This window comes from Rhinoderma darwinii, chromosome 2, assembly GCF_050947455.1.
Source record: "Rhinoderma darwinii isolate aRhiDar2 chromosome 2, aRhiDar2.hap1, whole genome shotgun sequence".
Lineage (NCBI taxonomy): Eukaryota > Metazoa > Chordata > Amphibia > Anura > Rhinodermatidae > Rhinoderma > Rhinoderma darwinii.
The window spans coordinates 102636643-102661727 of NC_134688.1; the positions used below are offsets into that span (position 1 = coordinate 102636643).

Genomic DNA, 25085 nt, shown 5'->3' on the forward strand with positions numbered 1-25085 from the left:
CACATGCCGAACTCTGGCACCAGGGAGACAGGAAACCATTCGGTTGAGGCACCAAATTATTCTATCCATCTTCCTGATCATAGAATCCCCTACAACTACTAAATGTCTTGCCTTACCATCTCCCAGACTACTAGCTGGGCTGTTCTCCCGACTGTTAGGGAGATCAGTATCCACTAAGGCTGCCATTTCTCAGACTGACGCCCTCACATCATCACCCAACTTGGCAGTTTTGCCTGGAATAGCAAAAACAGGAGTGGCCTTTCTTTGCTTCAACCCCTTTCTTCTGCCCCTAACTACATTAACCTAGCTACTTGCCTGGTCCTGCTGAGCCATGTCTTCACACTCCAGATCTACCCCACTAACCGCGTGCTCAGTAGCGCACACGCATGGGGAGGGTTCAACGGGTCTGGACCCCTCTCTCCTCAGATGCCTATAACGGTGACGTCTGGAGGAAAAAGCATCCAAGAGCGAGGAGCGGTAAGTTAATGCCGTGGCCTGGATTTTTTTTTGCTCTGGTCTGGGGTATATTTTATTTAGGGGTCTAATCTCGTGTCTGATTTATTTTGGGGGTCTGGTCTATTTAGGGAGTTTGGTTTGGGGTATTATTTATTTATTTGGGACTGGTCTGGGGTCTGTTTTTTTGAGGGTGTCTGATTCATTAAGGTGGTCTGATCTAAATTTTGATTTGTTTATGGGGCCTGGTCTGGAGTCTGATTTATTTAGGAGGTCTGGTCTGGGGTCTGATTTATTTAGAGGTCTGGTGTGAGGGCTGAATTTATTTTATGTGAAAAGAGCCTAAGACAATCCCTCCCCATACAGCTGTTGGCCCTAACTGCCGCACTTAAGAAATATAAAACTATGTTATATTGATTTTTAGTTATTTCAGATTTGTTGACAAAATTATAGAATTCTTTTAATTTACTCTAACACATGTAGTAGGAATAGACAATCTATAGGATAGGGGTCATCAATAAAACCCAGTTGACCATCCAGGAGAATAGCAATCCTCTTTATTTCAAAAGTATCATTATTGGATTAAAAGGTAATTTGAGCCAGAGGTCAGTTGCCAAAATATCACTGTATATATAATATTCTTAAGGACAAAGAAGATCTTAGAAAGGAATTCAAAGCTGGTCTTACAGATGTGTGCTCCCTTAATTTCTCTTGAATTGTGTTAAGGTATACAATTTGTCATGATACCAATTTAATACAATCTCGCTCCATCCAGTAAAAAAAGTATACGTTAAACTGAAGTTTATGGACAATGAATGGCCAACAGATGGCGTCCGTCGGAGGCATCCGTTGAAGGTATACTTTTTGGTTTAATGTTTGGTTAACATCTCGGGATATGTCAAGTTTAGAGATACCTTATGGAAGGACACATCTGTACATGCTGAGGTGAATCAGTAACACATGTTTAGACTTCTTCCTTTCCTCAGACCTTTCTTTCCCGGGAGATTGTATAACTCCTGAACTGGGCTGCATGTACTATATGGACAAACTGGCACATTCTTGGGTCATGTTAAAACAAGGCAGATTTGTTATATATTTGTGGTGTGGATAGTGCACTGAGAATGCACGACAAATTACAGTACAATATATGTCCATTAATTTTTCAAAACACATGGAATTCAGATGGAATACAGATTTTCAAATCCACAGCATGCCTATAATCTGCAGGAAATCAGCAGCAAAATCCGCATGCTACACATGCAGATTTTGCAATGGATTTGCGACAAAATCCGCAGGCGCAAAACTCTGCCGCATCTGAACTCATCGTGACACATTATAGAAGCTGCACATAAATATGTATATGTTACTTACATATCATTCGTTTTTCGGTTGACAGTTGACAGTTGACACAACAGTTGGTAAAATATATACCCATTTTATAAACCTCTATGTGCCACCACCCATATACTGTTACTGTATCCAGTGCTTTGAGTCTCTGGGGTGAAAAGTAAAAAAACTAATTACACACAATTTTTACATAAAATATGACTGACAAAAAAAGGACATTTTATTATCTTATGAAAAAGGCTAGTAAAATGAATTTACAAGTACAAAAATACACACTGTACAAAACAGACAAGGGATTAACAACTTTCCCTCAAACTGTTAAAAATATATTTTTGTTTTTATTTTATACATAAGACATTCTTTAAAAAAAACTTTGAATGCAGATCCAAAACTAGAAAGTTCTAGTGTCCTCAATAGTCACTTCCATTGACTCCATTATATTCATATAATTCTTTTTTTTTCCAAATACAGTACAATAAAATATACAGTAACATACAGACAAGTTGTGACTTATTAGGAAATATGTTCTTTGGTTTTAAGTTTTATATTTGTTTTTATTGTAAATGTAAAATTTGAATTTGAAATATAAATACTTAGACAGCAAAGAATATGATTAGCCTTTACTTTTTATGGACACTTCAAACCAAATAGTTGGCACTGTATGTTACAACATACTGTTCTGCAAAGTCAGGGAGAGCCTTATTTAACCAGTTCATTTTCTGGAAGCCAGACCAAAACAAAAATGTTTCATGGAATTCAGTCTACCATTTTTTTTAAAGAACCCATGATATCATTGAGGTCCTTGATTAAAACTAGATTATAGTGAATTAATAGGGTGTATTATTAATACCTAATCCCCCGAATTTCTGCTTCATCCGTTGCAAAACTGTTATTGTCTAAAGAAATATAGCTATAACCTGTAGAGTAGAAAATAAAGGCTGCTGTACCATAGACATAACTTTGCCTGTGGCCAATTTGAAAGATCTGAAGGTTTGGGAATACTTATAAATAGTGTACTACATTACAAAAAATAATTAAATATATAGTTTTCTGAACAGAGATGTACATAAAGGAGAAGGGACTCTTGCAAAAATTAGAAAATCAGTAATGTAAACCACCAGTTGGTGGTGGTTTACATTACTAAGAACTCTAATAATTAATAATGGTATGGTACCTGTCCCTCTACCTTGTGAGGTTCTCTTGGAGACTAAAGATCTTGTATTGGTTTACAACACTCAGAGAACATGAATTAAACTTGAGTTCCCTTTCCACAGGCCCCAGATGTAGGGGCTACCTCTATTATATTTCTTGTTTCTGAGCAATTCTTATTTATTTAATCATTTATTTTTTTAAACTTGCATTTTTATTGACTTTTTAGAATGAAGCATAGAGATCTGAGCAGTTCTTATTAAAGGGGTTTTCTGCTTTGGACAATCCTCACTTGTTTAAAGGGTCCCTTGACAATAAGCTGATCACAAAGTGTCCCCCTGTATGTACCTTCCTGTTATCTTTCAGTAAACCTGGCGGTAAGTCTTCAATTTCCCTGTAGCACCACCAAGGGGAATCTTAAGCATTAGACATTGCCCAATAATATGAATTGGTTATCTGTGTATTTCAGGACAGGACAGATCCTCCAGAGTGAGAGACACTCTTTGTAACTGCTCTCCCCTCTGGCCAAGAAATGAGGATCCTGAACCCCCCTTTATTAACGCAGAATTCCCAAATAGTGTTTATGAAAATATGTTTTCTTAACTAGACAACCCCTTTCACATTACCAACTTCAAGATTACCAGTTGGAGAGAGAAATATACAGTATATCCATTGTAACATTTTTTTTTAATCGAAAGGCACTTAGCATTGATATCAGTGGTGAATGATATATAGTAATTGACATACTGAAACTTTCATGCCTTACTGTAAATATTATATTCTCAAATGTTCACTACGCTGGAACAAACTTAGAAAGATGTAATTGGCCACAAGGGAGCATCTGAAACCAGCAGATAATATATGGAGTCAACTTGTAGGCTAAGATATTATTGTGATTGCATAAAGAAGCGGTTACATCAGTGATAGCTTTTTTTGTCACTGAACCCTAACGGATCATTCAGCGATCATTAAAGATTTCGCTTGAATCTCCTGGACCAGATGAAAAATCTGTACTAGAGCCCCCCAACTGTCTTGTGACATTTACAGTAAGATGTCTTTTCATGTGGCACTGGGGCTTTTGTGCCCCTCAGGTACCAGGTTCCTCAAGTGAGACTCTAACCTCTATAACTACTATTGTTATACAATTGGCTATCATCAGATTAATAATAATTCTAGTAGTTCCATCCTATCCTCCTTTTTTAGTAAGGCAACTTGTAATATTTTGAACACCTGTTGTGTAGTTTTAGCTACTAGGATGTCAGATTCAGAGCCACAAGCGATAATGTGGTGAAACCTGATGTCTTGTTAAAACAGAAACATTTCTGGTAATCTTTTTAGAAATATTATGATTTGTGTTTAGTAAATAGGTAATAAAAGACTATGCTAAATTGTACAGTCATAATACAAAAATAGTTGTAGAATATGTGCAAATTTGTCACACTAAAACATCCATGACAAAAAAATATTAATATTTATAAAAGGATTTAATGAAAAATATATCAAGTGAACTTTTCTGTTTCAGCAAAACTAAAGACTTGCATTTTTAAGCACACTGTATAATAAAGTCCCAGTATTTTAAAAAAAGGAAACAGGATTATGAGCAAGCGCTGCACCATGTGTGATCAGCTTGATCAGGGCAGTTGTCATACATGTCCATATTACTACAGCGCTAGGGCACTCAGGAAATAGTGTTGAGGAACTTATTTTCTCCGGCTAAGGAGGAGAGCATAGAGTTCAGGTCTGAAACGGCCATATTTGGAACCATGGCTGTTGGATTATGTGGTGTGCTCAAATGTGAAGAAGGTTGAGATGATCCCGGTAGGCCACTTTGAGTTAAATTATGTGGCATCAGAGATGTGTGGTCAGGATCATCTATGATGGCAGCAAAATCAATCTGAGTGTTTTCCAAATCCAAAGTATCTAAGGGATTCGATGTTGGACATGAGCTACTGTATGGCATGGTGTCTGGTTTCACGAAACCCAGATTAGAACTGTACTGTCCATGTTGGTGTCCATCACAGCTGCTTTGGTGGTGATTTAGTGCTTTTTGGGTTCCTGTTTTACCCTGATGCATTTCAACTTGACCTGAGTAATACATCATGCCAGTGGTGTTATTGGCGTCAGACTGGGAGTGAATAGGAGGCAGGGTAGGCATTCTCCTAGGGCTAGATTCCACTGAATGGTAAGATGGACTAAGTTGCGTAGGACTGCCAATGTATGTTGACTGGCTAGTTATACTGTGCTGTCGACTTAAAGTTTTTGGGCCACAGGGAGGATGTGGCATTGTTTCTATGCTATAACTCTGATTTCCTGGACTCCTCATGGTTTTAGAGTGGCTTGACTGGTTATCATGTGGGTTTGGACTTAATAAACTGTTTTGAGGTTGTTTGTTCTGATAAGTCATGTATTTGGGGCTCATATATGCTGGGGCATGAGGTGTATTCGTGTGCTGGTTCTGTCCAGTGTCAACATCCCCCCCAGTGCTGTTTATCATAGAAATATTTTTGGGCTGCTGCTCCCACATAAGAGCTTGCTGGGATTGAACATAATTTCTGACCATCATTTCTTTGACTTGCATCATTGGTGTCTGTGACCTTCGTCCTTGAGGGCTTAGCATATTTGGGTTTATGCCAACATTGTAGCAAATGTTTTGTTGATTTTCCTTTTGTCCTTGGTAATCGCAGTTGGAGTGTCCAGGAGATACGGGTACTGTATTTGACTGGTTGAACGAATGCTGTTGCATTGAATGCTGCTTCATGTTTTGACAAGACATCGTGGAGGGCATGGACTGATGAAATTGTTGCTCTGGTTTGATCTGAACTTGGCCCCAGTGGTTATACCTTTCATTATTTACATACATAACCTGCTGTTGGCAAGAATTACTGTTTGCAGGGGAAACCTGTTTGGTTGTCTGAGAAGTTGGACTTGAATATTGGTTATGACAATGATTCCCTGGTGATATATTTGGTGGTGCCATCTGGCGGTTTGCATTTTGGCCATCAGACATGTCCATTGTCGCTGAGCTTATTTCATGCCATTGCACAGGTAAACTAGAGCTGCCAGTTATTTGTCTTGTATTCTGGAAAGGTTGATTGTGAGCTGTCATTTGACACTGGTTCAAATCTGAGTGACTCAATACATTGCTCTGACAGGAATGGTTATTGGTATTCATGTGTATGCTGCCTATTGTTCTCGGAGAACTAGGGTATGCATTTGGATTTTGAATGTCTGACCCATGAAGTTGGTGGTTAATATTCATGAAGTTATTGGTAGTCATTTGGGATCCTTGGCCTTGATAATTTATATAGTGCTGCATTTCATTACCAACTATCATATTATGTTCCTTGTTTTGAGATGTTAACTCTGTGCTTTCTGTCTCCATAAACACATTCTCACTGATGCTGGGTGGACGAGGTGAGAAAATATGTCTTTGTAAATTCACATCAGATCCTCCATATGATTGCTGATGTCCAAGAGTCTGTCGCCCCATCATTGATGTGTTCATATTTGACATACTCTTGAACCGCTGCACCTTGGGTATTACTTGAGGATCTCCACTAGGTCTTGCAGGATCACTAGCTCTTCTTATTCCAGCTCCTGGTGCCTGCGAAGGATGAATTATTCCGGTACCATAATTGTGATATTCATTGTTGCTATGTCTTCTTTGTATATTATTAGATAATGCTGAAGAGAGAGATGATCCACGGTAGTCACTGACAGCAAAACCCATACGATTATTAGCACTCATTCTCTCCATGTTAGGAAGAGGAGTTGGTGGAGGTCCACCAGTAGCTGCAGCATACTTTGCCTTAAGCCTATATTGCTGAGCTGGGGTAAGACCTGGAAGACCATTGGTATTGGAATGTCTTGAAGTATCGGAAGCAGTTTGGTCATATGTATCCGCCATGCCCCCTACATCACCTGGTCTCTGATTGGAAAGATATGGTGACACCACTGACGATCTACGGCTCACTGTATAAGCTGAGCTCATTGTACTAGTTGTGCTGTTACGTCTGTCGTTCATTTGGCTTAAATGTTCGATAGATGACAACTCCATCATGTTGTTATTGTGGGGCACACCACAAATATTAGGAATTTCTCCCAGAGAAACTGAAAAAAAAAAGAAGCAAAAAACAATTATTAGACAACTCAAGAAAACTGTGTATATACATGGGAGCTGTTAACTTTCTAGATGTCTAAAAGGAAATCTGCTGAAAGAACAGTTTTTGTTGTAAATTTTGTAAAGGAAGAAGAGTGGAGTAACTAACTATCTATTAAATGACAATTATTAGAGAGAATTTTGAACAAATTGGCGTAAAATTACAACTGAGGTTCCTCTTTTGTTTTTTGTTTTTAAAGGGGGAAGCTCTTGAACATACACCTTGCAAAATTGGAATTTCATAATATCCTGTTGTTATTAGAATTACTTCCATTATTTGAGCAGTACTAGGAGGAAACCAAATTCCCAATGATTTCAATTATCAGCAGACTATAGACTATAGTCTGGATCCCATTCACAGACTAGAGACAGCTGTAAGTAGAAGTCTGTAGTCCGCTGACACATGGTTAAAGAGGCTCTGTCACCACATTACAGTGCCCTGTCTCCTACATAAGGAGATCGGCGCTGCTGTTAGGGATCTGCCAGGTACTTCATCTAGCTATACTCCTGGGATTAATCAATCCACACCTGAGGCCAGACCTGTTCGACTGACACCATCTCCCACCAACCAGGGTGGCAGGCTCAGGAGTGGGAGAGCCTATCGCGGCCTGGTCTCTCGGAGTTAGCTCCGCCCCCTGCCCTTTATTACCTGCCCTGTGCTCTCCCTCAGTGCTTGTAATTCTTTTGGATTCCTGGCCCCACTGCTGCTTGCTCCAGCCTGCTTCTGCCGTGCTTCTGCCTTGCTGCAGTTCTGCTTGACCTGCTTTGCTTGCCCTGGCTTGCTTCTGTCTCCGTGCCCGCTCGGGTGTTCTCACTTCGTCCTGGTCCTGACTGTTCGTTCGCCGCCCTGTTTCCTCGTGGCGTTCCGTGGCTACTGCCCCTTCCCTTGCGTGTTCCCCGTTTGTCTTCCAGTGCACTTAGCCAGCGTAGGGACCGCCGCCCAGTTGTACCTCGTCGCCTAGGGCGGGTCGTTGCAAGTAGGCAGGGACAGGGCGGTGGGTAGATTAGGGCTCACTTTCCCTTCACCTCCTTCCTGCCATTACATAATTACAAGCCCTTACCTAGTCTACCCTTTCTCCTACGCTGACGCTATCATGGACCCCCTTGAGACCCTGACCCAGCAGATGCAGGGCCTCTCCCTACAGGTCCAGGCCCTGGCCCAAAGGGTCAATCAGGGTGACGCTGCTTTAGTAGTACCCCTCACCTCACCTCTAGAACCCGACCTCAAGTTACCTGACCGGTTTTCAGGGGACCGTAAGACGTTTCTCTCCTTCCGGGAGAGTTGCAGACTGTATTTCCGCCTAAAGCCCCACTCCTCAGGTTCCGAGAACCAGCGGGTGGGTATCATCATATCCCGACTCCAGGAAGGGCCCCAAGAGTGGGCCTTCTCCTTGGCTCCTGACGCCCCTGAACTTTCCTCTGTTGATCGTTTTTTCTCTGCCCTCGGACTCATTTGCGACGAGACTGACAGGACTGCTTTAGCCGAGAGTCAGCTGGTGACCTTACGTCAGGGTAGGAGACCGGTTGAGGAATACTGTTCTGATTTTAGAAAGTGGTGCGTAGCTTCTCAGTGGAACGATCCGGCCCTAAGGTGCCAGTTTAGGTTAGGATTATCTGACGCCCTGAAGGATCTGCTGGTTAGCTACCCCTCGCCTGACTCCCTTGACCAGGTTATGGCCCTAGCAGTACGACTTGACCGACGTCTCAGGGAACGTCAGCTAGAACGCTTCAGTGTGCTCCCCTCTGACTTTTCTGCGATTCTCCCCGAGGTCCCGTCTCCTCGCCCCTCCACGGAGGACTCGGAGGTACCTATGCAACTCGGGGCCTCCATGTCCCCTCGACAACGTAGGGAGTTTCGCAGAATGAATGGTCTCTGCTTCTACTGTGGGGACGACAAGCATCTACTGAACACCTGTCCCAGGCGCAAGAATAAGAAGCCGGAAAACTTCCGCGCCTAAGTGATCATCGGGGAGGTCACTTGGGCGCACAGGTATTTCCCGTTAATGTGAAACGCAATAAAATTTTGCTTCCCTTTCAGGTCTCGTTTGCTGGCCGGTCTGCCACGGGCAGTGCTTTCGTGGATTCTGGCTCATCTGCTAATATCATGTCTGTGGAATTTGCTATGTCTCTAAAGATGCCTTGTATTGATTTACCTTATCCTATCCCTGTAGTAGGAATCGACTCAACCCCCCTTGCTAATGGTTATTTTACTCAGCATACCCCTGTTTTTGAACTCCTGGTTGGCTCCATGCATTTGGAGCAGTGCTCTGTACTGGTGATGCAGGGATTATCGTCTGATCTGGTATTAGGTCTTCCCTGGTTGCAGTTGCATAATCCCACGTTTGATTGGAATACTGGGGATCTCACCAAATGGGGTAATGAATGTCTTATGTCATGTCTTTCTGTTAACTCTATTTCTCCCCGGGAGGAGGTAAACACGCTTCCTGAGTTTGTTCAGGACTTCGCCGATGTGTTTTCCAAGGAGGCCTCTGAGGTGTTGCCCCCCCATAGAGATTACGATTGCGCCATCGATTTGGTGCCTGGTGCCAAGCTTCCTAAGGGTAGGATATTTAATCTTTCATGTCCTGAACGTGAAGCGATGAGGGTATATATCCAAGAATGCCTGGCCAAGGGTTTCATTCGCCCCTCGACTTCTCCTGTAGGTGCTGGCTTCTTCTTCGTGGGGAAGAAGGATGGTGGTCTTAGGCCGTGCATTGATTATCGTAACCTGAATAAGGTCACCGTAAGGAACCAGTACCCACTTCCTTTGATTCCGGATCTTTTTAATCAGGTTCAGGGAGCCCAGTGGTTTTCTAAGTTCGATCTACGGGGGGCATATAACCTTATCCGCATCAAAGAGGGGGATGAGTGGAAAAGTGCGTTCAACACACCCGAGGGTCATTTCGAATACCTGGTCATGCCCTTTGGGTTGTGTAATGCCCCTGCTGTCTTCCAGAATGTTATTAATGAAATCCTGAGAGATTACCTGGGGATATTTCTTGTTGTGTACCTTGATGACATACTGGTGTTTTCCAAGGACTGGTCCTCCCACGTGGAGCATGTCAGGAAGGTGCTCCAGGTCCTTCGGGAGAATAATCTGTTTGCTAAGACTGAAAAATGTGTCTTTGGGGTACAGGAGATACCATTTTTAGGGCAAATCCTCACTCCTCATGAATTCCGCATGGACCCTGCCAAGGTTCAAGCTGTGGCGGAATGGGTCCAACCTGCCTCCCTTAAGGCGTTACAGTGTTTTTTAGGGTTCGCCAACTATTACAGGAGATTTATTGCCAACTTCTCGGTCGTCGCTAAGCCTCTTACGGACCTCACCCGCAAGGGTGCCGATGTCCTCCATTGGCCCCCTGAGGCCGTCCAGGCCTTTGAGACTCTCAAGAAGTGCTTTATCTCGGCCCCCGTGCTGATTCAGCCCAACCAAGAGGAGCCATTTATTGTGGAGGTTGACGCTTCCGAGGTGGGAGTGGGGGCCGTCTTGTCCCAGGGTACCAGCTCCCTCACCCATCTCCGCCCCTGTGCTTACTTCTCTAGGATTTTTTCGCCCACGGAGAGTAACTATGATATTGGCAACCGCGAACTTCTAGCCATTAAATGGGCGTTTGAGGAGTGGCGGCACTTCCTGGAGGGGGCCAGACACCAGGTAACGGTCCTTACGGATCACAAGAATCTGGTTTTCCTAGAATCGGCCCGGAGGCTTAATCCTAGACAAGCTCGGTGGGCACTATTCTTTACCAGATTTAATTTCGTGGTTACCTATAGGGCTGGGTCCAAGAATATTAAGGCTGACGCTCTGTCACGTAGTTTCATGGCCAATCCTCCTTCCGAGAAGGATCCCGCTTGTATTTTACCCCCTGGTATAATCGTCTCTGCCACGGATTCTGATTTAGCTTCTGATATCGCGGCTGATCAGGGTGCAGCTCCCGGGAACGTCCCTGGGGACAAACTGTTTGTTCCCCTGCAATACCGGCTGAGGGTACTCAGGGAAAACCATGACTCCGCTCTATCTGGTCATCCTGGCATCTTGGGCACCAAACACCTCATTACCAGAAACTATTGGTGGCCTGGGTTGCCTAAAGATGTTAGGGCTTACGTCGCCGCTTGTGAGGTTTGCGCTAGGTCCAAGACCCCTAGGTCCCGACCTGCGGGCCTACTACGTTCCTTGCCCATTCCCCAGAGACCTTGGACCCATATCTCCATGGATTTTATCACCGATTTGCCTCCATCTCAGGGCAAGTCGGTGGTGTGGGTGGTAGTCGACCGCTTCAGCAAGATGTGCCACTTTGTGCCCCTTAAGAAGCTACCTAACGCCAAGACGTTAGCTTCTTTGTTCGTGAAACACATCCTGCGTCTCCATGGGGCCCCAGTCAATATCGTTTCTGACAGAGGGGTACAATTTGTTTCCTTATTTTGGAGAGCTTTTTGTAAAAAGTTGGAGATTGATCTGTCCTTCTCCTCCGCCTTCCATCCCGAAACTAATGGCCAAACGGAAAGGACCAACCAATCCCTGGAACAATATTTAAGGTGTTTCATCTCGGACTGTCAATTCGATTGGGTCTCATTCCTTCCCCTTGCTGAATTTTCCCTGAATAACCGGGTCAGTAACTCGTCAGGGGTCTCCCCGTTTTTCTGTAATTTCGGGTTTAACCCAAGGTTCTCCTCCGTCTCCCCTGGTTGTTCCAATAATCCTGAGGTAGAGGAGGTTCATCGGGAACTGTGCACTGTCTGGGCCCAGGTTCAGAAGAACCTAGAGGCGTCCCAGAGCGCACAAAAGATTCAGGCGGATAGTAGACGTTCTGCTAACCCCCGGTTTGTCGTCGGGGATTTGGTCTGGTTGTCGTCCAGGAACTTGCGCCTTAAGGTCCCGTCCAGGAAGTTTGCTCCCCGATTCATTGGACCTTATAAGATCATTGAAGTCCTCAACCCTGTATCCTTCCGTCTGGAGCTCCCCCCATCCTTTCGCATACATGACGTCTTCCATGCCTCCCTCCTTAAACGCTGCTCCCCGTCCTGGTCCCCCTCGAGGATACCTCCTGTTCCCGTTCTCACCCCTGAGGGGGTGGAATTCGAGGTGGCCAAGATTATGGACAGTAGGATGGTCCAGGGCTCCCTCCAGTACCTGGTCCATTGGAAAGGATACGGGCCGGAGGAGAGGACTTGGGTACCTGCCCGTGATGTTCACGCTGGGGTATTGATCAGGAGGTTCCACCTCCTCTTCCCCACTAAACCGGGTCCCCTTAGTAAGGGTCCGGTGGCCCCTCATAAAAGGGGGAGTACTGTTAGGGATCTGCCAGGTACTTCATCTAGCTATACTCCTGGGATTAATCAATCCACACCTGAGGCCAGACCTGTTCGACTGACACCATCTCCCACCAACCAGGGTGGCAGGCTCAGGAGTGGGAGAGCCTATCGCGGCCTGGTCTCTCGGAGTTAGCTCCGCCCCCTGCCCTTTATTACCTGCCCTGTGCTCTCCTTCAGTGCTTGTAATTCTTTTGGATTCCTGGCCCCACTGCTGCTTGCTCCAGCCTGCTTCTGCCGTGCTTCTGCCTTGCTGCAGTTCTGCTTGACCTGCTTTGCTTGCCCTGGCTTGCTTCTGTCTCCGTGCCCGCTCGGGTGTTCTCACTTCGTCCTGGTCCTGACTGTTCGTTCGCCGCCCTGTTTCCTCGTGGCGTTCCGTGGCTACTGCCCCTTCCCTTGCGTGTTCCCCGTTTGTCTTCCAGTGCACTTAGCCAGCGTAGGGACCGCCGCCCAGTTGTACCTCGTCGCCTAGGGCGGGTCGTTGCAAGTAGGCAGGGACAGGGCGGTGGGTAGATTAGGGCTCACTTTCCCTTCACCTCCTTCCTGCCATTACAGCTGCAATGTAGGTGACAGCAGTGCTTTTTATTTAGAAAAACAATCTATTTTAAACCACTTTATTAGCAATTTTTAGCTTTATGCTAATGAGTTTCTTAATGCCCAAGTGGGCGTGTTTTTACTTTCGACCAAGTGGGCGTTGTACAGAGTGTATGACGCTGACCAATCAGTGACCAGTCAGCGTCATGCACTCCTCTCCATTCATTTACACAGCTGCATTGCGTTCTTACTAGAACACGATGTGCAGCCACATACTCAGACATTAACGTTAATCAAGTGTCCTGATAATGAATATACATTACCTCCAGCCTGGACGTCATGTGTATTCAGAATCCTGACACTTCTGAATCTTTTCTGTGAGATTCCAGCAAGCCATGCGTAATCTCGCGACATTACGAGGTAAACGAGATTTCGTTTCCCTTGCTGGAAATCTCACAGAAAAGATTCAGAAGTGTCAGGATTCTGAATACACATGACGTCCTGGCTGGAGGTCATGTATATTCATTATCAGGACACTTGATTAAGGTTAATGTCTGTGTATGTGACTGCACATCGTGTTCTAGTAAGAATGCGATGCTGCTGTGTAAATGAATGGAGAGGAGTGCATGACAATGATTGGTCAGCGTCATACACTCCTCTGTACAACGCCCACTTGATCGAAAGTAAAAACACGCCCACTTGGGCATTAAGAAACTCATTAGCAGAAACCAAAATCGCTAATAAAGTGGTAAAAATAGATTGTTTTTTTTAAATAAAAAGCATTACTGTCACCTACATTATAGCGCCCATCTCCTTATGTAGGAGATAGGGCACTTATAATGTGGTGACAGAGCCTCTTTAAGTAATCCAGGGAATAAAAGGTTGAATTGGATTGGGATTATTCAACTACACAACCTTTTTAGTCACAAATCTTCTTTATCATACAATGACAAAAGCAGCCAAAATGCAGCCAAACACTGAGCCGTCATGCAGTTTTAACACAAATAGGCACGGTTTTTAAATGATTGCGAATGTCTGCGTGTTTTTTGCATGTTAAACATCTGTTTACCTGCAAAAATGCGCAGACATTAACAATCACTAAAAATACGCGCCAGTTTGTGGTACAACTGCATTTTGATTTTGTGTTCTGGCCGCAACGTGACTGCTGCGTGTCTGCCTACCCTTGTACACAGAGCCACAGTCCTTAAGTTAATAATTAAAACACCTCATCTTTTTCTGCCTTTTTAGATTTCTCTTTTATAAAATTATTCTACATATTTCGGCAGAACTGTGAAATTTCTGTAATTGTATCAGCATTTTGCGCTTTCCAATGTGCTATTCAGATATTTATTGCACAATGTACTTTATGTTTATAAATAAAAATAGAAACAAAAGAAAACAATTTATGTTGGCTGTATAACTGTTTGTGGCAATTTATGTTCATCACAATAATAGTTACATGCAAATTACCATGTTCAATGCTCATATTCTTTTGTAGTTTACTGGAAACGCAGTAAATGTGTTTACCTGCGTTGTGAATTGCAGGTAGTTTTATAGACTTTCCCGTAGATGGCGCTTTTCTCATTTGGTTCATCTTGTCAATTCTGAGGTTCTCTAGTTTCCTCAGTGCTGAAACTCCTGCAGTGCCAATTGACTCCACTGAGGGAATGTCTTCCAAGTTGGAAAGGTCCTCAAAACTGCCACCTGTGTTGGCATTCATTTCTACTCCACTGTCATTGTTGTTAGTACTACCCAATGGAGACCTCTCACTGCTGCAAGATGACTGTCCACCGGGGCTAGCCTGGGACTTCTGCACAAAAATAGCAATAACAATAAGTAAAAGGGTTAATTTTTGCACATGTATGAAAATTATAATTCGCCTAAAAACTTTTCCTTAAGATCAATAATATAATTTAAAAAAATTAACAAAACTTATTAAAAATATTATGACTTCTAAAAACTGACTAGTGGGAATGTTCAATTAGTTTGATTCGATTTTAGATTCAAGCCATCTAATGATTAAAAAAATATTCATATACTGATGGACAGCTCAAAGACTGCACCTTACCTAGCGAAAAATCTGCTTACATTGGCATGCATACAGACGTGGTTGACCAATATGCATGTAAAAACCCTATATCAAATCCCCTTGTCACGGATGCCTATTAGTGATTTGGTAATATCCCAAACTAAATACCCATTGGATTGTCCTACTTTACCTAAAGCCGCGTTTGACAGCACATATGACTCCATCCTGAGGGATGGCATGGTCCCTACCTATCAGGAGCTTAGGGACTCCTCAGGATTTGCCTCTATTAACTTCCTCACCTATTTCCATCTTATCAGTAGTATCTAGAGGTGCTTAAGCGTAATACCTACGGACGCTCTGAGACATGGCTAAGAAAACGATCTCCCTCCTATATACCAATCTTCTAAAAATGTATACCACCGATACCCTTACCTTTGTTAAGGCCTAGGAGAAAGAATTAAAGATGACCTTTACGGAAAAAGAGATAGGGGAGATTTATAAGAACTCTCTAGGCATTTCTAGGTGTATTAAACTTCAGAAATCCACATATAAACTTTCTACCAGATGGTACAATACCCCCTGGGTCTTGAGCAGAATTTATCCGGGCACCTCATCACTATGCTGGAGATGCCACAAGACAAGGGGTACATACCTCCATATCTGGTGGGAATGCAAAAAGATAGCTCCATACTGGGTTTCTATACAGTCCCTGTTGAACACTGTAACCCAATTTTCCATTACCATTGACCCCTGCCTAGTGTTCCTAAACTTACAGTCGCCCTCTACTGAAGTCAAACCTGGAGTGCTTTGGAAGCAATTGTTTGGTGTGGCTAAGGCGCTAATACCACTGTCTTGGAAAACCTAGACAGCCCCCCCCATTGGACACTGGCTTAGGAAAGGGGCCCAACTAGCAAGGATGGAGGAGATCTCCCATATAGAGCTTACATAAATATGTTAAATTCCAAACAATTTGGAAACCCTGGACAACTTTTTGTGAAGACAAAAATTATAGCCATTTTTGGGTTGATGATAATGTACAATAGATGGGTTGACCCTTTGCTGTACTGTGTAATCTTGTCTCTTCAGGATAGATGTTTGTCATATTTCTTGATTGTTGACATGACCCTGGTTCCACATCCTTCATTCTCTTCCCCCCATGTCCCCACCATCTTCCCCCTCCCCTCCCCCCATGATCTTAGTGACAATAAGTACTGAAACTGTGCTACTGTTTCATTGTTTTGCTGTTTATAGATACTGCTGATTGATTGTAAGTTCACATCTCTTGGTTTTACTATCCAAGATATCCAGGTACCTGTATATGTTTTATGTTATAACGTTCTGAAAAGGATTTGACAATTGTATTTTGCTTTATTTTAATTCTGTGCTGCATGTAAAACCAATAAAAAACTTTATTGTAAAAAAAAATATTCATATACTAAAGAACTTGTTGAGTAAAAATGTAGTGTTACTTTATTGATTGCCTCCATCTTTCTATCCCTTTCACTTGTGTTTTTCAAGTCAATAAGATCATTGTTACGTGTTTATATTGGTTAAAGTAACAGATAATGGCCCACATTTCTTAATAATGCCGTATTTATTTTTAAAAAAAACGCACATCACTCAATATATATGGACTTTTTGAAATCGTCTGAATGTTTAAATTCTTTTTTTCTTGCCCGATATGTGCAGCCGTACATTTGCTCCATTTGCACCTTTTAAACTTTGCCTCTGATAAAGTAGTCTCTAAGCAAATTTACAGCTTGACCACATCTGTTTTCTTTTATGGAGTGAGAAGTTAAATGTCGGAAATTTTTTGCAAATTTGGCGCAATTGTGTATGCACCTTTTTAACCACTGCAATTTTTGACAAAATCAAGTGTAAACTGAATAACTAATGTGGGCCAATATCTGTTAAAACTCATATAAAAGAGTTTTTACCAAGGACATATCTGGCACAGTCAGTCTTCCCTCTTCTTTCCGGACCTGAGAGGAGCTTGATTCAAAATCCTGCTGGATATCACTCTTAATCCCTTGGGCCACAACACCCTCATGGGATGTGCGAGGTTGACCATCTCCTCGGTGTTTCTTTGTGATGTGTGCCTCAGGACCATGAACTGTCTTCACATGTTTTCTGAGAGAGCTGGGATCTGTGTATCTCTTGGTACATCCTGGGATCTTGCATACATAGGGTTTCTAAAAATAATATAAGGGTTGTTAAGCTTTTCTTAAATTATTTACAATATTAAATTCTTTGCATGTTTAACATCTTTATACAAAGGCATATCTCCACCATAAAAAGTTACACAAACCATCTTACCTCATTAGAGTGAGTGCGATTCTGGTGCTTGGCCCGGTCAGAGGCATTAGAAAAGGCTTTGTTACAGCCTTCATGTTCACATACATATGGCTTCTCCCCAGTGTGGGACCGCAGGTGAGTCTTCAGGTTCTCAAGTCGGGAGTAAGCTTTGTTACAACCCTCAAACTTAAAGAAGAAAAAAAACAAAGATTTTTTTAATTTACCATTGCTTAAATAGTGCCAATTTATTGCACAGCACTGTAAAGAGATTGTCAACACTGACGTCAGTCCCTGTCACCAATGGGGCTCACAATCTACTTTCCCTATCTCAGGCACACGATCAAGTCGTTTTCCTAAATGCAGAAAATGAATGTAAAAAATTTAATGTAATAAAAGTCTAAACATCAGAAGTCAAAAACAAATTTTACGAATTTAACTATATGCCTAGCCCCTTGCCCCTTACAACTTTTTCTACTTATTTGCATTCCATCCCTTAGGTCAAGAACATGTCCTTTCAGCTTAGGATATGGTATATATATATATATACACCCACACATGCATAACTTACTGTGCACTTGTGAGGTTTCTCTCCGGTGTGTCTCCTCATGTGAACCACCAGCATGTACTGGGCCTTGAATGGTCTAAGCTCCCGAGAACAGTCCTGCCAGTGACATACAAACTCTTTTTTCTCCCCGTGGATATGTTCATTGTTTATATGCTGGTAGAGAACAGTTGAATTGCGAACATTAGTTTAATACTTCAGGATTATCTTCAAGTATTGAAAATGTTGAGATGATACAAGAGAGGTAGCTGTCTTACATGTACAAGATGTTCCTGGGTATCAAACTCCTTAGTGCAGCTCTCCCAATGACAGTTTGTCTCATAAACAATTTCAGGCTCATGTTTCCCATCTTCTTTTTCCAAGTCATCCCGCCCATCCAACAGACCAAGTAATGGATCCTATATAACAAAAAAAAACATATGTTTTAAATGAAAAAGGGGTTGTCTGGTTTAGAAAACCCATTTTCAAATACCCTATTGGGGAATTCTGGACCCTCATCGATTTATTTATTTGTTAGATCTAAGGGTATGTTCACACGCAGTGTTTTCAGACATTTTTGGTCACTGTGTGTGAACATACCCTGAGAGTGGCTACAGAGTATCTCTTAATTTGAAGGGCCCAGTACGTCCATGCATTCTTGTTGTTGTGTTAACCCACAGATCCCAGCAGTAGGACACCCTGTGATCAGATTATCAATGGATGGCCTTCCTAATATAAAGGGGTTCTGCAAAGTGGACAACCCTTTTGATAGTGTTCTTTTTCTATGCTATATGAATGCACATTTCTCATTACCTTCTTTGTAGGAATGTTGGACAAATTATATCAATATTGATAAGTCAAATCATGGCGGCCATATACATATTCCTTTTTTCCCATAATGTCAGTCACAGGGGGACCATGGGGCAGACATCATAGATATAAGCTTTCTATGGATCCTGCAGAAATGGCGGTGTTTTACCTATATAAATCTCATGTCTATTGTCAAATTTATAGCGTTACGAGTAGGGTAGAGGAAGTGTTCTTTGAAGAGACATTAAAACCCAAAATAATTTATATACTGTACTAACATTTGGTATCCTGTAAATAAATGTGTTTCTTGCAAAATTCTACCAAAGCAGAATCCTACTGTTTATTAATATAATGGCTACATTTTTAGTTATTTTGTTCGGTAAAGTATTAGTTCGTCTCTGACAGTGGAAAAAACGAATATGGGCAGTAGCGTATTAAGGAGAATACTGTACAATATCAATCTACCTGTGTCCCAGCGGAAGCTGGACTTGAGATGTCCCCCTCTGATCCATCTTCCAGGCGTTTACTATTCATAGCTTCTAATCCTGTACTAGATAGTGGCTCTGACTTCAGCTACAGAAAGGAACACAATTTTATTAAATAACTGGTTATTTGCAATCTCAATAAAGATCTCTTTGTGTATAGCTAATTTTTCTGTCTAATATTTCGTTTTTCTATGTAAAAACTTTTAAAAACAGACTGATCCATCTTTATGGCTATGTGCACTTTTGCAACCAGCTTTTTATTGCTCCTAAGCAGCTAACAATAAAAAAAATCAAGTAACTTTACAAATAGTCTTTGTTCAAAATATCCAATTATTTTTGGTCTACAGCTCCTACGCTTATCTATGTATCTCCATGGTTACAGACTACAAAGAAACTCTGTGTAGACTGATCCTGCAGTGATGTGTTACTCCCTTCCATTTGAACCCTCTCCTACTATTTGTAGAAACGCAGGAAAAATTGACAGAGGGAGTGGAGTAACACATGACTGCTGGATCAGACTACACAGTTTGTAGTCTGTAACCATGGAGACACGTACATATGACTAGCTGTAGACACAATTTTTTTTATATTTTTTTTAACCAAGACTAAAAAGTTGCTTAATTTTTTATTTTTAGATAAAAAAGAGCAAGAAATAAATGGTTGCAGATGCTAGACAAATAACTCGACATCCTGCAGTAGATACCCACCTGACAGTGCTTGATAGAGGATCTAGACTGCAGAACACCTATTCCTCTGCTGGACAAGTGCTCATGTGAATTGTAAGACATTAGAGGGTTTGAGCCATAAGGTCCCCCCTGTGGTCTCTGGTGATTAAGGCAATTTGGATACCCAAGTGAAGGACTGCAAGTCAAGACAATACAATATAAGGACTAGAGTGGTCATCTAGTAATTTACATAGACTATACATTCGAAGAAAAAACATCCAATTATGCATAACTAATGTTAACATCAATAAAGACAATGTAAAATATACAATATGACATATTTTACTTGTGTATATATAGGGTTACCAACACATTAATTTTATTCCAAACATAGAGGTAGAGGAAAGAGAAAAAATAATTAAAACCCAGAAAATGATATACTATTACTTGAGAACATGCTGAGAATACCTAAAGAAGTACCTTGCTTTTATTTACAATGTATTCTTTTAGTTCATACTTGACTTACTTTCACAATAATTCAACATTGTATTCATGCTTTTATGAAACCCACCATACTGAGAGAGAATATATAATTGTATCATAAGATGGACATCCACTAATACCGTCAGATGGTCACGGTCCCACCTCTGTTACGAAGAGCACTAAATAGAGATAGGCTCTTAATATATGTGCTCTAGCTTCCCCAAGAGGTATCTCTGACTTTATCCATAACTTCTTGACAAGGGTTTCACCATAAGAAAAAGCAAATATTATTATCAGGTGTGGTACAATAAAGGTGGGGCAGAGGTTGTCGGACCCTGGAGCCTGATGTTAAGAAGACATCTTTAATATAAATGACACATGTTAGTTGGGGGCCCCTGTTACAGATTTGCCCTGGGGTCCAATTTATGTCTACGGTTATTACACATACCCAACTACATCCATAGACTGGACACAAAATGTAAGCACCCCACTAAGACTGAAATAACCCATGTCACTTGTGCATTACATGCCTTAAAGGCTATATACACCTTTGAAAGGGATTATTTTTTTATGATTATTAAGACCTAAAATTGGTTGGTCACTAAGGGGTTAAAGGCTATGTACACCTTTGAAAGGGATTATTTAATTTTTTTATAAAAAGGTCAATTGGTGTAACTTTATAATTAGTTTTTATTAAAAAGTTGTTTTACTTTTTGAGATACAGCTGCTCTGTGTTCTCTATACAGAGCAGCTGTATGTTTTGCTAAGACCTGAATCCGTCAGTCCCACGGACCTGATGGGTTCAGTGTCAGCAGGTCACGCAGGAGCCACCTGTAAACTATCACATCTAAGTTATGAACTCAGATGTAATAGATTACAGGTGGATCTTGCGTGTCAGAGACACGCAGGACCCCCTTTCACTGAACCCGTCAATCCCGCGGACCGGACGGGAACAGGATTTAGCGAATGATACAGCTGCTCTGTATAGAAAATACAGAACAGCTGTATCTCAAAAAGTAAAACTACATTTTTAATAAAAACTGATTATAAAGTTACACCTATCACACTGATTGACCTTTTTATTAAAAAAAAAATCCCTTTCAATGATTTTCAGAGCCTTTAAACATAAAATATAAATCATCAAATATACGTGTTTGTTATATGCAATAGGTTTATATTTATGTACCTAATCGTTCCTATTGACAGGTGACCATAAGAACCATTGGCTGAGGAACATCTGGAGTTGATGAAGGCCACCAGGGAATTAGGAGATGTACGAATCATGGTCTGTAGGTCAATACTAGCATCTGATAGTGGAGATATAGACATTGCTCTCTTTTTGCTGAGCTTCACTGAACTTCTAGGGGTGGAGAAACGAGATCCTGAATGGGGAAAAAAACACAAATGCAAGGGTATGATGGAAAACAAACACCCAATGAAGACTGGGCAGAAATTTCTGCATTCTAAAATCCTTCCCATACATGTAAATGAGGCTGTTTCTGCAGCAGGTGCATGGAACAGTTGCAGAAAATTGCAACAAATTTGTGAATATACCCTAATAGTTCTCAAAGCTGATTGTTTATTAAAATTGTACACAGTCTATATCAGGGGTCTCAAGGACGCGGCCCCTGGGGCTGTCATCTGCAGCCCGCGGGACACAGAGCCGCTAGACTCTGGAATTCCCTGACATCGCTGTCCACATATGAACAGCGATGTCTGGGGCTTCCCCAGAGCCAGAGTCCCATGCAGAGTGCTAGTATCGGCTCTGCTCCGGGACTATGTGGAATTCCCTGACATCGCTGTCCATATATGGACAGTGTGTCAGGGTTTTCCCCAGAGCGGAGTCCCGAGCAGAGCGCTAGTACAGGCTCTGCTCCGGGACTCTGTGGAATTCCCTGATATCGCTGTCCATATACGGACAGTGTGTCAGGGTCTTCCCCAGAGTGGAGTCCCAAGCAGACCGCTAGTATGGGCTCTGCTCCGGGACTTTGTGGAATTCCCTGACATCGCTGTCCATATATGGACAGTGTGTCAGGGTCTTCCCCAGAGAGGAGTCCCGAGCATAGCGCTAGTACAGGCTCTGCTCCGGGACTCTGGGGAATTCCCCAGAGCAGGAGTCCCAGTGATGTCAGGACCACAGCTGGAGTCCCAGGAAGAGCCTACTAGCGCTCTGCCCGGGACTCCAGCTCTGGGGTTGCCCCTGACATCTCTGTCCATATATGGACAGTGATGTCAGGAGCAGAGCGGGAATCCCAGGCAGAGTGCTAGAAGCGGCTCTGCTCCGGGACTCCAGCTCTGGGCAAGCCCCTGACATCACTGTGGCAGCATCTGTGGAGGGCATTGCGGCAGCATCTGCAGAGGGCACTGCGGCAGCATCTGCGGAGGGCACTGCGGCAGCATCTACGGAGGACACTGCGGCAGCATCTACGGAGGGCACTGCGGCAGCATCCACGGAGGGCACTGCGGCAGCATCCACGGAGGGCACTGCGGCAGCATCCACTAGGGGACTGCGGCAGCATCCACAGAGGGCACTGCGGCAGCATCCACAGAGGGCACTGAGGCAGGATCTACAGAGGGCACAGTGGCACTATCTAAAAAGGGGCTGCCCAATCTTGACATGTGTGTCTGCCAAACGCTGCCAACTGAGCTGCCGGAATGCATTTAGCGACACCTAAACTGGAAAACTGGATTGTTGAAATAAGCACGTGGAGAAATATCTCAAATTTTAAACCTTGCGGTATTATTATAGCAATGTAGTATTAATTTTATAGTAATGTATTATTATTATTATTATTATTATAGTAATATAGTGTTATAGTAGTTCAAATAAGTAATTTATTAACAATAATTTTGTGTTGTATCAAATTTGAAAGTAATGCGGCCCGTCAACTTCCCATTTTTTCTATATGCGGCCCACTTACCCTGCCGTGTTTGAGACCCCTGGTCTATATGATCCCCTATAAGATAAACTGCAGGCAAATACATTTTGCGGTAAACTATCAAGACAAAAGAGAGAAGAAGTGAAGAGGAGCTTAAATGGAGCGCCGGTTGAGAATACGCTCTGCGCTGTATTTAATGTCTATGAGAATGACGGAAACAGCTGTCATTTCCATAGACTTTGAATGGAGCAGAATCGCGTATGCTCGACCACCGCTACATTTAATTTCCTCACTTTAGTCGAGCAGCGAGAAGGATCTGGGATTACAAGACCTCGTTCGTACTTTCAGTGGGGGTCCCACTGGTGAAGTCCCCCATCAATTCTAAAATTATTACCTAATCTGGATAGGTGATAATTTGTGATTTTGGGAATACCCCTTTAAGTTACGTCATTGATCACCCTTAGTAATATGTTTATCTGTTTTACGACCTAAATTCTTTCCAGGAAAATGCTTACCATCTGCAGAAGCCATCTGCTCATTGGTTTGTGCAAAACCAAAGCCATGTTGGCTGGTCATGAGATTGTTCTGGTGGCAGTAGGACATCTCATTCATGCCTGGAAGCCAAATAAACACAAGCCAAACATGAGATAATCATATAGGCAACAATTTCAAAGTCACACCATAAACACAATTCACCATAATACATTTTGACAATAATAATAATAATAATAATAATAATAATAATAATTGAGCTATTTGAGATGATTGATAGACAAGTGATTACATTTTATATCAGAGAGTATATGACATTTATCTTTACACTTCCTTAGAAATATAAAAACAGTATAAAAAATTTTTACGTGTTGTTTGAAGTTAATCCAGAAGAACAGTACTTACCAGACAATGGAAAAGCTCTCAACGCAATGTCTATTTACTGAATCATCTCATGGCTGGCTGCCGTCAGACTCGTGTTAAGAAGTGGGAAAACTATGACCTTTGTGTAACCTTTAGTCAATAATTTGAACCTAGCTATGTCACTATGACCAGATACTCACCTTCAGCCATGACATTGGGTGACCTCAGGTAGCAATGTTCAACAAAGCTGTTCATAGGAGGGTTCATAGAATTGAACATAGCAGGCGTACACTGGCGGGATGCCATTATGTAAGCAATCTCTAGTCAGTGGCACATTTATTTCTGAAAAACAAAAAGCAAAAAAATGTCATACAAAATTACACAAATTATTGTTATAAATAATGTACAGTGCTGTTTAGGGACAGGCCGGGTCAAAAAATCAATCAAGTCTGAACATTTGTATATTTGTCTTACTATACAGAGTGTAACGGCTCTTTTCCACATATCAGCTTATCCTTAAACGGAACCTGTCACCCGCATTTTACCTATCAAACCAGCAATACCTGGTGAAAGTGGGTGAAAAATAATTTCTATGTAACCTATAATTATCTTCTAAGTCAGCTCTGTAGCTTTAGTATTCTGTTTTTTAGTGTTCCCGCGCCGTATGCTAATGAGCAGAAAAGAGTCAAATTTTCATTCGAAAAGAGTCATATTTTCATTCCTCCAGCGTTTCTGAGTTAACTCCGCCTCCTTCTTTTTCATTGACAGCTCCTCTCCCTCCACCGCACATGAAATCCCGCGCATGCGCATTGGGACACCAATGTCTAATGCCGGGACGGAGTTCCAGGGCGGCAGCCATGTATGGCGGCGGCTACGGCCGTGTGTGAGCTCCACGTCAGGAGCAATAAATGGCGGCGTCCGCGGCCGAGAAGGTACGAGGCAGGGAAGGGTAGTGTAATGAAGATGAAGCACGCATGCGCAATATTTTAAACGAGATTTCGCCATTTCAGGGCAGTACAGGTGGCAACGGTGGAAGGGATTAAGAAGCTACGTAATACAGTAAAAATGTATTACCATAAAAGGTGCAAAGACTT

At 42.3% G+C, this 25085-nt stretch overlaps 1 protein-coding gene across 1 annotated transcript; it reads right to left on the minus strand.

Annotated features, from left to right (window-relative positions):
* Positions 1 to 4504: 4504 nt before the first annotated feature.
* Positions 4505 to 24327, minus strand: GLI1 (GLI family zinc finger 1). The gene is made up of 11 exons (XM_075850165.1): positions 24192 to 24327; positions 23652 to 23750; positions 21444 to 21639; positions 19817 to 19970; positions 19090 to 19197; positions 18093 to 18233; positions 17842 to 17991; positions 17295 to 17459; positions 16916 to 17170; positions 14477 to 14759; positions 4505 to 7059 (listed from the first exon to the last, which is right to left on the minus strand). Exons 1-11 carry the CDS (start codon positions 24295 to 24297, stop codon positions 4628 to 4630), a joined length of 4089 nt encoding a protein of 1362 aa, XP_075706280.1. The 5' UTR covers positions 24298 to 24327; the 3' UTR covers positions 4505 to 4627.
* Positions 24328 to 25085: the final 758 nt, after the last annotated feature.

What these genes read in the sequence shown, in the direction of transcription:
- GLI1 (XM_075850165.1), bottom strand. Translation starts at nt 24,297, where the DNA reads ATGGCATCCCGCCAGTGTACGCCTGCTATGTTCAATTCTATGAACCCT. An exon ending in GCAGATGGCTTCTGCAGATG is followed by an intron (nt 21,640 to 23,651) that starts GTAAGCATTTTC and finishes TTCCCCATTCAG; the next exon opens with GATCTCGTTTCTCCACCCCT. An exon ending in AGAAACCTCACAAGTGCACA is followed by an intron (nt 17,460 to 17,841) that starts GTAAGTTATGCA and finishes TTCTTCTTTAAG; the next exon opens with TTTGAGGGTTGTAACAAAGC.